The 18479-nt window shown below is 33.5% G+C and overlaps 1 protein-coding gene across 22 annotated transcripts in view; it reads right to left on the reverse strand.

Moving 5' to 3' along the window:
- MAPK10 (mitogen-activated protein kinase 10) overlaps nt 1-18479 on the reverse strand; it is a 438482-nt gene that overhangs the window by 50448 nt on the left and 369555 nt on the right. For 18 of the 22 annotated variants that reach the window (XM_054688437.1, XM_054688436.1, XM_054688435.1 and 15 more), the window contains 3 exons: nt 18016-18102; nt 15906-15977; nt 2783-2965 (listed from right to left, as the gene is read on the reverse strand). In XM_054688437.1, coding sequence (XP_054544412.1) covers nt 2783-2965; nt 15906-15977; nt 18016-18102 — 342 coding nt within the window. The remainder of the gene's footprint in view (nt 1-2782; nt 2966-15905; nt 15978-18015; nt 18103-18479) is intronic. The other 4 variants (XM_054688446.1, XM_054688450.1, XM_054688445.1 and 1 more) reach the window with 2 other exon arrangements.

The raw sequence follows: 18479 nt of genomic DNA on the forward strand, positions 1-18479 counted from the left end.
AACCTCAGTTCAAACTAAATAAATATTCCAGAAAAAGAGTATTATTCAACTACTGAATTTTGTTGAAATATTTCTGTAATCATGAGGAATTGTTTTTTGAAAGGAATCAGATTTGATGAAAGCTCATAGGTAGAGGCTCAACCAGTCTGAAGCTATACCAGCTACGTGTGGAAAATTTTACAACATGGATATGCTATTATGATAAATTTTATGACCCTGGGGCATAGTTGCTAAAAATTACATAATCAGAAACTGTATTCATTTAATGACATTGCTAATGTACACTCAATTTTAATCTTTAAAACTATTTTAAAATTATATAAAAACAGTTCTGAACTGACTTAAAAAATTATGGGAAAACTTCAAATTACAAAGAACAAAATATAAATTGGTTTGTTATAGTAGGAAAAAACAAAATGTTTGATAAGGGCCAATTTTTATTTTATCAATTTTTCTTCTTATTAATGTAATATGGGTTTATTATACAAAATAAAGAAATTACAGAATATATAACCAGGAAAAAGCAACCATTCTTGCCAACTAAAGGCAATCATTCTCGGGCCTCCCAGGTGGCGCAGTGGTTGAGCGCTGGGTTGCGAAGCTGCCCGCAACCTCTGCAGCGCCGGTTCGATCCTAGGCCTCTGGGTGAGGGTCCCACATGGCGCGCAGACCTCTCCTGCCACCCGCTGCTCCCCTCAGCAGTGTACTTCGTCAGTCTGCCTGCTCTGCTCTCCCCTCTGACTCTGGTGAATTCTCTCACCCTCCCACACTTCTGACTGTACCCAGTGCTTGTATAAATAAATAAATAAATCTTTAAAAAAAATAAATAAAGGCAATCACTTTCTTTACTGGTCTATTCTTTTCTAGTCTTACGTTTTTTCATCATTTTGATGATGGCTGTAGTTAACACAGAAATCTATTTTTTCACAAGTCCTATGCCATTAGTATTTTCTTTTGTTATTACTTTTTAATAAATATATTTTCTACATATTATTTACATTATTTATTTATATATTTACCAAATAAATCATTAGTTGAATTAGAAGACATTTTATTTCTATCAAAAATTTTGCTGGGGTCTCAATTCTAGAAATTTTAATTGAGACACTTTGAAAATGTGACACTTTCAAAATGACACTTTGAAATTGACAAGAAAAACAAAAATACAGGAACATGTAACACATTAATTTTTAATATTTAATCATTCTTATTGCCAATGATCTCCCAGTAGTCCAATGGGGCTGTGTTTCTTTAATTTATTTGTCCAAAGAGCTCTTAATTTTTAGCTTTTATACCAAAACTCACAGAGCCCCCTCTCCAAATACTCACATAAGCCCACCAATGATTCAAATACTCCCATATGAGCCCACCTTGCTCATAAAGGGGTATCAATATGAGCACTTCAACAATATGAGCATTTCAACAATAAGAGCATGAGCTGTACCAATATCAAACCATCTCACTAACAATGATCAATACTATTTGCAAGGAACAAATGGGGGAAGGATAATGTTTCAGTTCTTCATCTTTATTTCATTTGAAACAAATGTCTTTTGCTATTCTTCAATTACAGTAGAATAAATTATCCCTTTTGATTATTTATATAATCATAATTTGCTAATTTTATATTAAAATACAGTTAAATAATTATAAATATGTAAAGTAGTTTTCATTTGCAAAAACAATATATCCCTAGAGGCTCAAATCTAATTAAATAGCAAAAAAAATCAAAAAGTTTGTATTTGAAGATGGTAATTACTTAGTAATTGTACAGGTGCTGTCATCATCATTGATAAATATTAATTTAATCAGGGCTTTGTTTTTTTTAAAGATTTATTTATTTATGCATACAAGAACTGGGGTACAGGCAAGAGGTGCAAGGGTTTGTGAAGATTCACCAGAGACAGAGTGGGGAACAGAACAGGCAGATTGACTGAAATATACTGCTGAGGGGAGCAGCGGGCAAGACAGGAGAGGTCTGCTCTGCTGCACCATGTGGGTTGCTCCCTGGCTGGCTGGGGATTGAACTCATGCTGCAGAGGCTGCAGATTGCTTCATAGTGCGGTGCTTAACCCCTTGTGCCACCAGGGAGGTCCTTTAATCAGGGCTTTGTGATCTTAGGTATTGTTATATTACAAATGTCTTCATGTAAAGAAATTACTTCTAACCCACATGTCATTAATCAATTATCAAACACAAATTCTTTAACATCTCTACTTAGAGTCTTAACTATTTTTTCATCTTCATTTGGGTGGTGCTGATTTTAAAAGCAATACATTCACTAATAATTTAGTCTGTTGCCATTTAGAGACTGGTAGAAGCAGTCGGAAGAAGAAACAACTGTCATAAACAGAAATGAAGTTTGGAGGCCACAATAAAATGCTGGGAAATGGTAGCACCTCATTTTAGTTTCCCTGTCTCCCTTACACCTATATTAGCTATAAATTAAATTTGCAAGTTAGGTCTGCATTTAATAAATTGAAACAATAATTTAAATGTATACTATGTTGCTCTTTTAGAATTACACTTCAAAATAATTTTCAGATTCTAAATAAGCCCTAAGCCCTAAGAATTATGTAACCCACACACTTTATTACTATCTTGCCTTCTGAATATCCAAATAATTTCAAAACTTCCTGGTACTTCCCCTTTATAAGAAAAATAATTTAAGGAATATCTCTCCATAAACTTGGGTGGTTCAAATTAAAAAGAGGGGTCAACGTCCCTTGATTGTTAGTCCATGACCCACATAGTGGTCTCAAGTTGTCCTTGATGGACCTACCTTTGAGTTTATTGTGCTCAGAGTCCGCTGGGAAGAGGGAATCTGGAAAGAGCTTGGGGAAGGTGAGTCCTGCATACTTGGGCCGATTCTCCACATAGTTTCTTACAGTAGGTTGCAATTTCTTCATGAATTCTGGACACGGTGTTCCTAGTTGCTCAATCACCTTGTTCCACTGGTCAATATCTGAGAATTGAATAGTTAAGGCCAAAAAGAAGTGCAGATACGAGCTCTAACTTTCACGTCTCAGAATCCTGAGCAGTCATCAACACGACCAGAGTTGAAATAAGCCACCAAAAAAATGGAAAATCAGAATTGTCCAGCAATGAAAATTTTTGAAATTATAAATTTGTCTATAGAATATATATATAGGGATCCAGCATTACTTAACACAACAGGATATCACAAAATTTTTTTTGGCTTTTAAAGATGAAAATGTCTTCAAATGATATAAAAAGTAGTTTCTTACATTGTGATAAACTTCTATGCACCGTGTTATTTAGATGAGAAAAAAGGACACAAATTATTTTACCATATTTTCTAAAAATGAAAAAGACACATTTGAAATAAGACTTATTTAATTTTTCTTAAATTCCTATTATGACTTATTTTCCTTTTTATACTAAATAGGAAATTTCATCATCTATTAGTGTTTTTGAGTGATATGTATTAAACCTGTGATCAATATAATTTCTGACAATAAATGAGCCATTAATTCTTCACCAAAGGCTTAAAAGATTATATATATATCAAAGTAGTTATAACTTCACACCATTTGTTCTTCACACCATTTGTTCTTACCTCTTACAGGCCTATATCCTCATTGTTACTTACAACACAATATGAGGGTAACTATACGAAGTCCAATAGAAGATAACAGATTTCCATGTAAATGTATTTCAGAAAATAAATTAGGCATGCAGAATTCTAGAGGGAAAAAAATTACCTCTCTATGAAAGTAATACCCTCAAAACTTGGAAGTAGCTCTAAAACGGACACATCTGATAAGTGAGGTTCTCTTTTTTCATCAGACATTAATGTTTCATCTATCAGAGTCCTGAGAATGACAACTTTACTTATGAAACTTCTGGAGAACTCACTGGAAGAAGGTGGTTTCCTGGTCATCTCATGTTAGCTATACTTTTATCTATTCTTTTACAACTTTATCCTTTAATGTTGATAAATTCAATTTTAATAATGTAATTTGCAACAGTTCATGAAATTTACTATAATTAATTAAGCTCTGTAAAATTTTGCTATTCATAGGGTTGGATTAAAAAGGATCAGCAATCCTGACAAAAGGCAAAATTAACTATATTCAACAAAAATAAACATATAATACAAAAAAGTAGGTAAGAAATTGAACAAAGATGAAATCAAAATAATTCACAAATTCTCTTCTACTTCATTTGTAATCTGGCTGAAAAAAATTTTAAATATTTCCTCTCAGTTATTAGAATGAGAAATTACATAATTTCAAGAAATGAAGTGAGGGTAGGAAAAACTAAAGAATATTATTTTACAAATTAGAATAATAATAATAATTAAGCAAGAATATATTTCAATAAAAGTTCATTTGAGTTATTATGTACAGGAAAAAATGGTACTTAGAACCACTAGAAATAAAGAAACAAAAAATTATAAAATGTTAGTGTTAAAAGCTACGCTCAGTGAAAAACCTGTTACTACTATGAATATAGGCAAGCAATAACTTCCTAGGTATATTTAAGTAAAAACCATTATTATAATTAAATAATCTCAAATTCTGCATTGCAAATTACAGAAAGGAGTTTCCTATCTAAGACAGGCTAGTATGCTATACCAAGCCATCATTTTATATTGGTCAAGCTTTCTTAGAATCTCAACTAATTGTCAAATTAAAAGGGGCAAAGAAGCTGTCAGATTTTACAAAGGAGTTATTTAGTAAAGTTGGCAAAATACTCTTCAACATCCTAGTGACATTTGCCTCGAGTTATAAATTTATTCAGTAAAAAAGAAGAATGCTTTCGAAGTAACATTCCCCAAATAACCTCATAGTATATTAACAATAAAGTTTAAGATGAGCCAAGTACTGTGGATTTTTTAAAACAGAAATTGTGTGTGTATACGTGTATGTATGATATATATGGAAAGGTTCTGGATTTAAAACTCATGGTTATGCCTTAAGTTGTTTTGTTCCTTTAAAAATATTTTAATTCTTTTTCATTTGAAAATGTTCTTTTCCTTTGAAAAGTCCTCTTCAAGTTTGGATAATATAGAAATACGAATAAGTGATTTGATGTACAATTACATTTGCTTCGTGGTAAGTACGCTCAGGGTGAGGAAATAATATAAGCCAAAACACATCAAAAACTCAAAGTTGATAGTTTGAGTAAAAAGGCTATCGACTCTGGGCCTCCCCAGTGGCGCAGTGGTTGAACGCTGGGTTGTGAAGCTGCCCGCGGTCTCTGCGGCGCCGGTTCGATCCCCGGCTGCTCCTTGGCCACCGGAGGAGGGTCCCACATGGCGCGCAGACCTCTCCTGCCGCCCGCTGCTCCCCTCAGCAGTGTACTTCTGTCCTTCTGCCTGTTCTGTTCCCCGCTCTGGCTCTGGTGAATTCTCTCACCCTCCCGTGCTTCTGACTGTACCCAGTGCATGTATAAACAAACAAATAAATAAATAAAAAACATGCCTCTATATATAAAAAAAAAAAAAAAAAAAGGCTATCGACTCACTAGTAGCAGATTGCTAGAAAGTCATGTAACATCCAAAGACTGACATTAGAAGGAAGATGTACATAGATCTTATTACAATGTCTTTGTCTTATAAATCTGTTATAAATCTGTTACTATAATCTATAAATTTTTACCTACAAGCAAAAAATGCAAAAAGCATGTTTACATATCAGGAAATCTAATATATATTAAGATGTCTCACAAAGGTAGCATATTCATTAAACTATCGAAGGTAAATCTTCAGTGGCTCTCATTGGCACAGACTATAAGGCTCTGTACCTAATTTTGTATTTGTAATATTAACTCTTTTTTGTATAATTTCTTCCCCAAATCATATGATATTGTTGCCTCTATTCTAGGCTGCATCTGAGCCTATCTTCATGTGATAGCATGAAGACCAGAGATCCTTTAATTTGATACGTACATGTTTTAGTTGAAAACTATCAAGGTCATTTTAAAGTTGGTAAATATAATAACTTTTAACAAAGTAGACAACACAAACAGCCCTTAATGCTAATTAAATACAGAATTGTTATTTGGGGAAAATTGTAGTGACACTGTACTCTGTTCTGTGAGACTTTCTCTGGAGATAACATCCTTTTATGGATATAATACAATATGAAAGGGAGGTTAAGAAGAGACCATCAAGTTTATATGAGTCAATTAAGCATGCTCTATGAGGCATTTTTGACTTAACATTTTATGTGGAAACTTAGAAAGAAGGAGATAATCCCTATCCTTCCTTTTAATACTTTGGTCCCTCATTTCCTACAGCTGTTTTCATCTTCTAATACACTGTGTCTTTTATTGTAAATTTTATCATGATAAAGACTTTAGTTAGTTTTATTATACTGATAGAACTCTGGAGACAAAAAGTGCCCAACATTTAGTAGGTCCTCAAAAAAATTTATTGAATAAGTGAATTTCTGTCTTATGTCCAATCCAAATTAGACACTTATGGGCATAGTATAAGGAATAGGGGAGATAAAATATTAAACAAAACAAAAACTGAGAAATTTCAGTAACTGAAGATTAGTTGGAACTCAGGAAGCTCGGAGAATGGCAAAGAAGGGATGTAAAAAGAAATCTATGTTTCATCACATAGTAGAGAAAGAGCAGAAAAGTAAATACCATGAAAAAAAACTAGCTGAGTAAAGCAGAGAAAAGGATCAGACTACTGTCAAAGCTAAGTATGACATTTGTGACTAAAATTATTCACAAGTAAAATTGCAAAGAAAAAAATCAGTGGAAAAAAAAACCTTTTTTTTTTTTTGCTGGAAGAAATGCTGGAAGAAAATAATTTCCTATCAATAACTTTATATCCAAATAAACTAACTTTAAAGCAATGATATACAAATCAACAAAATCGTTAATCATCAAAGACTCTCGCTAAAGTCTCTTGTAAGGAATAAACTTCAGGAGGAAAAAAAATGACAAAATAAGGTCAAATATGAAGAAGTAATGGTAAATCTTCCCTCCCCCCAGAAAAGATAAGAATAAGGATATATCTAAACAAAATCTATGTCTATTCAATAAAAGTATTGTGTTGTCAATTTGTAAGGCTAAAAAAGAAAACTGAAATACTGACATCAATAACATATTTAAGTTACAATAGTAATGATCTAAATTAGTGTACACTGAGATTGTTTTGTATTCAGATAAAGATAAAATCTGTCCTAATTAAAATAGCAATTATTCACAAATTAAACTGTAGATTCAATAAGTTCCATATAAATATCAGGAGGGATTGTTTTATAGAAATTAGCAAGCCAATTCTAAGACTTTTTTATGAACAATGGCTTATTAATTTTTTGTCTTTGGGAGAAAATGCATATAAGATAATCTTAAGAGGATTGATTATATAAAGATATCTTGCCAATCAATTTTTTAAAGAAAAAGTTACTTTTTTCGACAATACATTAACAGGACTATACACAATAATCAAGTGGCATTTATTTCAGGAATGTAAGAAGCGTTCAACATTTGCAATTCAATCATTTTCACTCACCACATCAATAAAAGGAAAAATAAAAATCATAGGATCTTATCAATATATACAGAGAAACCATTTGATATAATTTAATATCTTTTGTGATAAACCTTAAAAATGGGATAGAAGGAATGTAGGTCAACATAATAAGGCCACCTATGTCACACCCACAGCTAACATCATATTCGATGAGGAGAAACTGAAATCTATTTTCTAAGATCAGGTACAAAACAAAATGTTAACATTCACCACTATTTTACGTAGTGTTAGAAGTTATAGTTAGAGCAATTAGGTAAGAGAAAGGTATAAAAGGAATCCAAATTGGGAAAGTATAATTATCACTATTTCAGATAATACAATATATATATAGAAAAACCTAGAGAGTCCACTAAAAAAAAATCAAAATAATAAATCAACACAGTAAAGTGCCAGGTTATAAAATCAATTAAAAAGTCAGTTGCAGCCCTATAATGAAAACAATGAATTAGAATAAAAAGAAATAAGGGGGAAAGCCCATTTACTATTGCATTGAAAAATATTAATAGGAGTAAACTTAACAAAAAAGGTAAAGGACCTGTACAATGAAAACTATAAGGTATTGTAAAAAAATAATGAAGATAAAGAAATGGAAAGATATTCCCTGCCCATGGACTGGAAGAATTAACACTGTTAAAATAGACATTTTTGGGCCTCCCTTCTGGCCTAGGGGTTAAGTCTCAGCACTATCACCTCTATGGCCTGAGTTCAATCCCCAGCCAGGGATCTAACCCACATGGCACAGCAGACCTCTCCTGTCACTCCCTCTGCTCCCCTTAGCAGTGTATCTCAGTAGATCGGCCTGTTCTGCTCCCTGCTCTGTCTCTGGTGAATCCTCTCACCCCCCACACCTTTAGCCTACACCCAGTTCTTTTGTGCAAAAATATTTAAATAAAATGGACATTTTATCCAAAGCAATAAACAGATGCTATGTAGTCCCTATCAAAATTTCAGTGGCATTCTTCAAAGAAATATTACTGAAAAATTTATGAAATCACAGAAGACCCACATATAGCCAAAGCAACCCTGACAAAAAGAGACTGGAGATAGCACATTCCCAGACTTCAAACCTCTACCATTTTATAGTAATCAAAATATATGAATTGAAAGAAAAATAGAAACCAATAAAGTAGACAACCCAAAAATACCCCACACTTATATGGATACTTAATCTACAACAAAGGAGTGAAGCATATACAGTGGAGAAAGGAAAGTTTCTTCAACAAATGGTGTAGGAAAACTGGATAGCCACATTCAAAAGAATGAAACTAGACCATGATCTCATACCACACACACAAATAAACTCAAAATGGGTGAAAAACTTTTATGTAAGTCTGAGAACCATAAAAAAATATGTGGAAGAAAATATAGGCAAAACTCTCCACAGTGTTGTCTTCGGGGATGTCTTTGGGTACTCAGCTCCAAAGACAAGGGAAATAAAAGCAAAAATAAGCAAATAGATTACATCAAAGTAAAGTTTCTGCATAATAAAAGAAACTACCATTAAAATTGTCCGGAGCCGCCTGGAGCATGCGCCGTGTTGCGCAACACACGTGCCATTAATTAAGTTTTGCTTTACCGTTTTGCCTGCTGAGAAACCACAGGTGTTTCCTATTAATCAAATGAGACTGGGAGGTACGATGGGAGGAGCTACCAAGATATAAGAAAAGAACCACGAGAAGGTCAAGAGGTTATTGCGAGAGAGGTTATTGCAAGAGGAGCAGAGAGAAGTTCAGGGAAGGTAGAAAGACAGGGAAAAGGAAAAAAATAAATAAATAAATAAAAAAGTAAACGCTAGCGTCAAGTTGTCTCAAGCCCCTCATTTCAATCCTCAGCCCTTCTCTTTTCGTGCCTACAAATCCCTTGGGTCGGGACAAAAATTAAAAGAGACCCCACTAAATTGGAGAAAATATTGGCACATAATATATCTGATAGGAGAAATGATCTAAGAGAACTTATACAATTAAAAAAACCTGCAAAAATAAAAATATGATCAAAAATTTGGAGGAAAAGTCATATAAACACTACTCCCAAGAAAATATACAGATAGCCAACAGTTTCATGAAAAATGCTCACCATCTGGAAAATGCAAATCAAAACAATCTCATAACTTTAAGGATGGCATACACACACACATACACACACACACACACAAGTGTTAATGAGGTGTGGAGAAACAGGAAACCTTGTACACTGTTGGTAGAAATGTAAACTTGCCCAGCCCCTACATATAAGGTGTGGCAATATACATCTGAAGATGGAGAAACCTATACCTCTGCATGATACACAGTGTTGTAAACCACTGTCAGATTGATTAAAAATAAATGTATAAATAAAATCAATGATAGAAATTGTAAAAAGCTACAGAAAAGTTCAAATAAAAAAAATTATTAATGACACTTTACCCAGGGGGGAAATACTAATGGCCAATAAATGTAGAAGATGCTTAGTCTCTTTTATAGTCAAGGAAAAGTAAATTAAACCTCCAGGAATAGAATTTCTTTTTTAAGAGACTGGTATCAAGCATATAAAACTGACAATATCAAGTGTTGATAAGGAGGTGGATTATACAGCTACATTTATAAACTTCCACACCAGAAACCAATTTGATGCTATGTGGTGAGGTTTAAAATGTGCACTCCTATGAGCCCAGGCATAAATCATTAAAAAAAAAAAAAAAAAAAACTTGCCCATATGCTCCTCAAAACATATATTCCGGGGTTTACAAAATCTATTTATAGGGCAAGCAAGGTATTAGTTGTAAAAGTATTTATATACTGGAAGACTTAACAGCAATAAAAATAAACCATTTATAATGCATCAAATGATTGAATCTTAAAAATTGCTTATTTTATTAAAAAGTAAGTCATAAACAATACTGTGTAAAATGCATAAAACGAAACCCTGTATTGCTTAAGGGTAAATATATTAGTGGTAAAAATATAAGGAAAGGAGATTGTAAAACTATGTATTTAGAACAGTGGTAACCTCTGTGGGTAGCAGATGACCTCTGTGCGGAAAAGGGAACAATTCAGTTGGTATTGATAATGTTCTATATTTTTAATCTAACTGATAGCATATGTGTGCTTACTTTATCTTCTTCAAAAGCTATATATTAAACATTAATTCACTTAGATAATATATTTTGTAATTTTTTTAAATTACATTTACTGAGGTAATGCTGATTTACATCACGGTACATGTCTGAGGAACATAGATTCACTCCTCTACAATAATATGTTATTTCAGCACACCTACCACCAAAGACCCAGTTATCGTCCATTAAAGTCCCGTCTCCCTTTTGTCCCTGCTCCACCACATCTCCCTCTGGCAGCCTTAATCGTAGTCCAATGTGGCTCTTTTTTCCTCCTGTTTTCATACCTTTCTCCCTCCTCATTCCAACCTGGATGCCTTAGACCTATTATTAACTTTCAGGTTTGCCATTGTCTGACCTTTTGTTTGGTTCTATGTTCCAACATATAAGTGAAGCCATATGATACTTTCAATTCTCATTCTGGCTTATTTCACTTAGTATAATCCCTTCCAGCTGCATTCATATTACCATGAATGGAATGAGTGTCAATTTTTTTGATCACTGAATAGCATTCTGTTGTGTATTTATACTATCAATATGTTTCTTGATCCATTCATTTGTTTTGGGGCATTTAGATTGTTTCTGTATTTTGGCTACTGTAAATAGTGCTGCAATAAACATAGGAGTTTATTTTGTATTAGTGTTTCTATGTTGTTTGGGTAAGTACCTCAGAATGGAATTGCTGAGTTGTATGGCAGATCCATTTTTAGTGTTTTGAAGAACCTCCACAGCTTGCCAGAGGGTCTGGACCAGCCTACATTCCCTCCAACAGTGTAAGAGGATTCCTTTTTCTCCATGCCCTCCCCAGCACTTATTATTATTTTTTTTAATATGGGCCATTCTCACAGGTGCGAGGTGGTATATCATTGTGGTTTTGATCTGCATATCTCTGATGATAAGTCATGATGAACCTTTTCTTTTCATATGTCTGTTGACCATTTTTGAAGTAAAAGTGTCTTCTAGATGAAAATTATTAGATCTCCCAAAAGAAAACCACTTCAGCAGTTAACTTCTGCTTCATTAGTAGAGATTTAATATCATCAATATATATTTATAATACAACCTCTAATAAAGTAACAAGATAAAAATTGACTATATAAATTTCTTGATGCCAAAAATAACGTGCTAAAAAATAATATGCTGTTTTTTAGGCATCAAAAACAAAGGACATAAAACATTATTAATAGCTTAAGTCTTACTTTGAGTTAGTTTATATATTAAAGAAAATACGCACAGCTCATATTGCAGAACTTTTAGAGACCAATTTATTTTGAAAATGTCTCTGTATAAGTGAGGATCTGTTGATTAAAATGTATGACTGCTTATGATGTATTATATTGATGTGTAGCACACACATTGTACATCTCCAGCACCATTTTATTTTATTTTTTTTAAAGAATATACAATTTTTTTTTTATTTTATAGAGGCATGTTTTATTTATTTATTTTATTTGTTTGTTTGTTTTTGTTTATGCATGCACTGGGTACAGTCAGAAGCGCGAGAGGGTGAGAGAATTCACCAGAGCCAGAGCAGGAAGCAGAGCAGGCAGAAGGACCGAAGTACACTGCTGAGGGGAGCAGTGGGCGGCAGGAGAGGTCTGCGCGCTATGTGGGACCCTCCTCCGGTGGCTGGGGAGCAGCCGGGGATCGAACCGGCGCCGCAGAGGCCTCGGGCAGCTTCGCAACCCAGTGCTCAACCACTGCGCCACCGGGGAGACCCTCCAGCACCATTTTAAAGATACTATTTAACTAATAAATTTAGGTTTCATTTTATTGTCTTCTCAGGTATGTCATTTATAATAAAAGGCATTTTTTTAAATAAGTAATCTGTCTTGTATTTTAAGGACTTTGCGATATTCATTTTCATAAAATTTTGGCCTGAAAAAAAATAAGCCTAATTTAAATGTTAACCAACATATTGGAAACCATCAGACCACATCCTATTCTCAGAGAAGACACATTAGAGAATAATCCCAATTTATCCTTCAAGAAATGTACAAATATAGGGCCTCCCTGGTGGTACAAGGGGTTAAGCACTATGAAGCACTATGAAGCAATCCACAGCTTCTCCAGCATGAGTTGCTCCAGCCAGGAAGCAACCCACATGGCGAGGCAGACCTCTCCTGTCTTGCCCGCTGTTCCCCTCAGCAGTGTACTTCAGTCAGTCTGCCTGTTCTGTTCCCCACTCTTGTCTCTGGTGAATCCTCTCAACCCGCCCCACCCCCCTCTCTGGCCTGTGCCCCAGCTCTTGTATGCATAAATAAATAAATCTTTAAAAAAAGATAGCAAGAACTCCAGAAAAACTTAATATCAAAATATCAAGCTCCACAAAGAAAGTTTGTTCAATAAATGGTGCTGGGAAAACTGGGTCGCTACATGCAAAAGAATGAAGCTTGACCACTACCTCACACCATACACAAAAATCAACTCAAAATGGATTAAAGAACTAGACATAAGACCTGAAACCATAAAATACATAGAAGGAAATATAGGCGAAACACTACGGGATTTGCACATCAAAGACATCTTTAAAGACACATCACCCAAAGCAGTGATAGTGAAGAGAAAGATAAACAGCTGGGACTACATCAAATTAAAGAGCTTCTGCACAGCAAAAGAGACAATAACAAAAACAAAGAGAAACCCCACCAACTGGGAGAACATTTTTGCACCCAACACTAATGATAAAGGACTGATCACAAAAATCTGCAAAGAGCTGATGAGACTCAGCAACAACAAAGAAAATAATCCAGTCAAAAAATGGGCAGAAGAGCTAAAAAGAAACTTCTCTGAAGAGGAAATGCAAATGGCCAACAGACATATGAAAAAATGTTCAACATCACTTGTAATCAGGGAAATGCAAATCAAAACTACCATGAGATACCATCTCACACCAGTGAGAATGGCACATATTAAAAAAACTAGCAACAACAAATGTTGGCGAGGATGTGGAGAAAAAGGAACTCTTGTGCACTGTTGGTGGGAGTGCAAACTGGTCCAACCACTATGGAGAGCTGTGTGGAGATTTCTGGACCTACTAAACATAGGGCTTCCATATGATCCAGCAATTCCACTCCTAGGTATTTACCCAAAGGACACAGAAACATCAATTCCAAAGAGCACCTGCACTCCTATGTTTATAGCAGCACTGTTTACAATAGCTAAGCTTTGGAAACAACCCAAATGCCCAAAAATAGATGACTGGATCAAGAAGATGTGGTACATATACACCATGGAATATTACTCAGCATTCAAAAAAGATAAACACATGCAATTTGCAGCAACATGGATGGCACTGGAAGGGACCATGCTCAGCGAAATAAGCCAAAAAGAAAAAGAAAAATACCGGATGGTCTCACTCATAGCAGGAATCTAGAAAACTTAAATAAGGGACCAGGAAAATGAATATAAGAAAGTGAAAATCAAAATCAACAAAAAACTATGAACCAGAGACCCTTTTTGGGGGTGGGGGGCGGGAGGGGAAGGATTGGGGTCAGAATGGGGCGTTTGCAATTGTATGGGGGAATATAAAAATAAAATTTAATATTTAAAAAAAAAAAATATCAAGCTCCATCATTAAAAGGGCATCTAATATGAGAGTAACATTAACTGTAACCTAATGTTTTACTTTTAAGGGATTTTGGTAACCTTGTTCCAAAAGAAATTATATTCAAGCAATTTCTTTCAAGAAATGGATTCTGAGAAATGTTAAGCTGCATTGAATAATTCAGCTGTGGAAATCTGATATGATTTTCTTTAATAGAAAATGTGAGTAATGAAAATCAATCTTTTTAATTTACAGGTGACAAATATTCATTTCAGTCATCAAGTATCCAACCACAAAGAAGTTCTGAAAAAGCAAAGAGTGCAAAGTTAAAAGATTGAGTCTATCTGTATTTCTAAAATTATCCAAAACTAAAGGACTATTTCACATCCATGTCCAGAGGCCAAAATCAAGTTTAGAGTACATTACAAATCAACAAAATCCTGTTTTTTAGCATTCTGAAGAAATTTAGTTTTTATCAAGCCAACATCTCAATACATTAACCTTCATATAGATGTCATAAATTTATAGGTGTTATCTAGTAACATGTTTTTGTAAAAGACAAATCTCAATATAGACAATTTTTTAATAAATGTGCCATATTTGTCATGTGACAAGAAAAAAGTTTTTAGTAAGTAAAGAAGTAAAAAAGCATAGTTTTATTTTTTACTAAATAAAATATTTTAGATTAAGTTCTTTCATTCAACAAAAATTGAGTGCCTAACAAGTTGCCTCCTCCCTAGCCCTTTAATACACACAGAGAGAGAATACCTATGAAACAATATATCTATAATTATAATATATATGAAATTATTATGTGCATTATATATTAAACTATTACATATAAATTACATGGTAATATACTATAAAAACTATATAAAATATATACTAATTCTCAAAGCAAATGGGTAATCATATTTTGGCTAAAATATGTTAATAATTAAATCTACTTTAATTATAGATTAAAATTCCATTATGGTTCCCTTTATATTTGAATTGTGATAATTTAAGCAGAGACTTTATCTTTAATATGATGGGGAATAATGTTTTCTTAAGTGATTGTGTATTGAGTGTAGGAGAAAAGATAAATAAGTTAGGAAATGTCCAGATACCCCACATCTTCAGTTATTTTATGCAACTATTATTAAGTAATGAAGTTTTCATTATTGCACTTGGTAATATGGAGAAAATAATAGCAGGCATTGGTGATATTATTCCCATACATGAAGTGAATGAGAAAAAGAATTTTAAAAGAAGCTGGTCACTACTTAAATGATATAAACATACTCGGAATACGTGATAAAACAAGTCTTTGTATTTGTGGGAGAACATAAAACATGATTAGAGATTTCTATGCTAAGTAAATATTTCTTAAGAGATGAAAGCATAAATCTTCAGGCTTAAAACTGATTATTTTTACTTATTATTTAGCTATAACTTAATTTCAAAATAGCTACAACAAAAACCAACAAAGTATTTTACTTATTAGTTTCATAGGTTTGAATTAAGACACTTTGACATCCTGCTGAATGTTTCATATTTAATACTGTATTATCCCTGTAAGGTCTTCCTAGGAGACAAGGTTACTCTACTATGAGTGAGGTCAGCTTGTAAATATTTGACATTGCAGTCTCACAGAAGCCCTCTTAAGGCAATGAATGCAACCCATCAGCACTAATGTATTTCAGACCAAAGGGAACTGATTGAGAAGGACGCCCATAGAAGCCAATGGCTGCTAAGAAGGATACGATCAGTGCCAGGAAACAGCACTGCACCTTTTATCATTTCTCCCATGATGCACCCTACTGACCACATGTCAACTGAAAACAAAAATGAAATGAAGATAAACAAGAAGACAGGAATAGAACAGCAAATAAATGAGAACACTTAGCTACCCATGCCATAAAGCCATGGTCTGACATTTCACTCACTGGATGAGGGGCCAGTCTCATGATTATTAATGTTATAAAACAGTAAAATGGGGAGAACACAAGAATGTCAGGGTCCTTTTTGCTATGAAACTGAGCTAGTAATGTTACTCAGTGCTACCTAATGTATCATAAGATTACTTTGCAATTATAATTCAGTAATTAGTTTCTGATTTAAAAGGTCTAATTTACATTCATCTACTAGATGCCCACTATTTGTATTATAACTTATTCCAGATTGTGCTAAAATGGGAAACATGCAAGTTGGTTTCTTGTTTATTCTTTTGCTTGCCATATTGGGGGGGGGGTGGGAGGTAAATGCTGAGTTTCCAGCTAACCTCAAAAGAAAGAGTTTCTTTCATAAAATGCATTTACTCATATTTATAAATGTGAACACATTTCCGAAATGTGTTCAAAATGTCAGTTCAAAAATGTCAGTTCAAAAATGAATATTTTGGACTCTGCTGGTTTGGTTTCATTGACTCTAATCAAGGGAGCATGTTTCTCTAAGCAGGAGGTCTTATTTTATTCTTATAAACTAGATTGCTTGATAATAGTCAGAAATGCTAGTTTTCAAAACAGATGAGTCAATAAAGAATATGACTAAAGAGATAACACTCTTCTGAGACTGAGAAACAGAAGAAACCTGAAAACCAAGGGGAAATTATATAATCTGCTATTGCAGATTATCATTCAAAACTAAAAACCGGGAATCTAGGACAGAGGGTACACAGGAAGGGGCAAATAGGGAAAGGTGAAGCAAAATAGTGAAAATATCTCTCTTTAACTATATACTTGGTTACTCACTTGTTCCTATTGAAAAGTCAGAAAGAGAGATGGATCATTCTAATAGGGCAAAATAACCTAGGAGAATAAGGGATATTGAAGGGGAGCAAAAAAGGGAAAGGCTTAAGATAGCAACACAATATAATTTTGTTCCAATAACTCTTCAAATCACATTTTGCAATTTCGCAGCGGCCTTAAAGATTCCTCATGAGATTCTTTCCAGGGTTAAAATCTCATTCGGGTTAAACTAAGTTTCCATAGTTTGACTTAACACCTACTCAGAAGGATCACTGCAAAGAAATTTTTATAGCTTTGAAGGTGATAAGCATACCCAAAGAAGCAAATGTGGTTTGCTTCCATTTTAGGAAAGCAAGTGACATGCAAAAATATCAGGGAAAGATAGAGCAAACAGTTGTGCATCCCTTTGTTATTAACAAATTTTAATTCCAGCATATGTCTCACATGAAGCTGGTATTGTGAGAATCTTAAAATCAAGGGGAAAAGACAACAATCTCTGGAAATGTATTTATGTTTTAATTGCACATATTGTTATCATACTACCAAAGTGACCAGTCTAATTTCTATTTACAGTGTATCTATTTTATAGATACTAAAAAAAAAAAGCTAAAATCTCTATAGGCAATATTTTCTTTTGCCTGTATGCAAACATTTGGTAATCGAACATTTGGGTATAGTTTGTTTCTGCTACAAATCTGATTGGTTTATAATTTTTTTATTTAATACAAATATCTATTTATATTTTTATTTTATTTAATAGAAAAAGTCTCTTTCATGACATCTCTGATAGATATTCCCATTTTTCTGCTGCAGAGCCAACTCTATTGATCTTTAACTATGTAACTTTGGCCAAGTTACTTCGTGTCTCTAAATCTCAATTGCATCCTTAAAAATGTGATGATAAATAGCATTTGTCATGTAGAAATTTTTAAAGATTTGAAAGCATTGCCTTTCAATTACCTGGTACATAATAGTTTCCCAATAAATATTACTTATGCAACATCTATATTATATCTATAGGTATTAATTATATAAGGTTTATTTTATTTTGTATAATAATATATTATTATATATAAAGATATACACACATACCTATAATATTTCCAATGAAGAAAACTACACTTACTGGGCAATTCTTTTTCATTGTTAAAACCACCTAGAAACATTCCATGTATTGACTCACAGTTGACTTTATGGAACTTCTCCCCATTATCTGCACAGAAATTAACATAGTCTCCATTATTTCCATTCAAAATAATATTCTTACAATGGGTGCATGTGATACCTGAGCATTCCCTTCCTAAAACTAGGAAATTTTTATCTGGTAGGATAAAAGTCTTTGATTTTTCTTTCCACCTAATGTATCCCTTTAAACAACAGCTACAATTAACAACAAAGGACCTAAGTGGAATCTTAGTCTTTATATCTCAATTGAATTGAGACAATTCGTTTAACAATAGGTATTAATAACTAGTACACCTCCCAGTTCTTTGTATGGCTCTACCAAAATAAAAGAAAACTTTTGGACATTTATCTTCATGTCAGAACCCAAAATACACTTACTAGCTCACAAAGTTTTCATATAAAAAT

This window comes from Talpa occidentalis, unplaced genomic scaffold (assembly GCF_014898055.3).
Source record: "Talpa occidentalis isolate TD23 unplaced genomic scaffold, MPIMG_talOcc4v2.1 talOcc4.6, whole genome shotgun sequence".
NCBI lineage: Eukaryota > Metazoa > Chordata > Mammalia > Eulipotyphla > Talpidae > Talpa > Talpa occidentalis.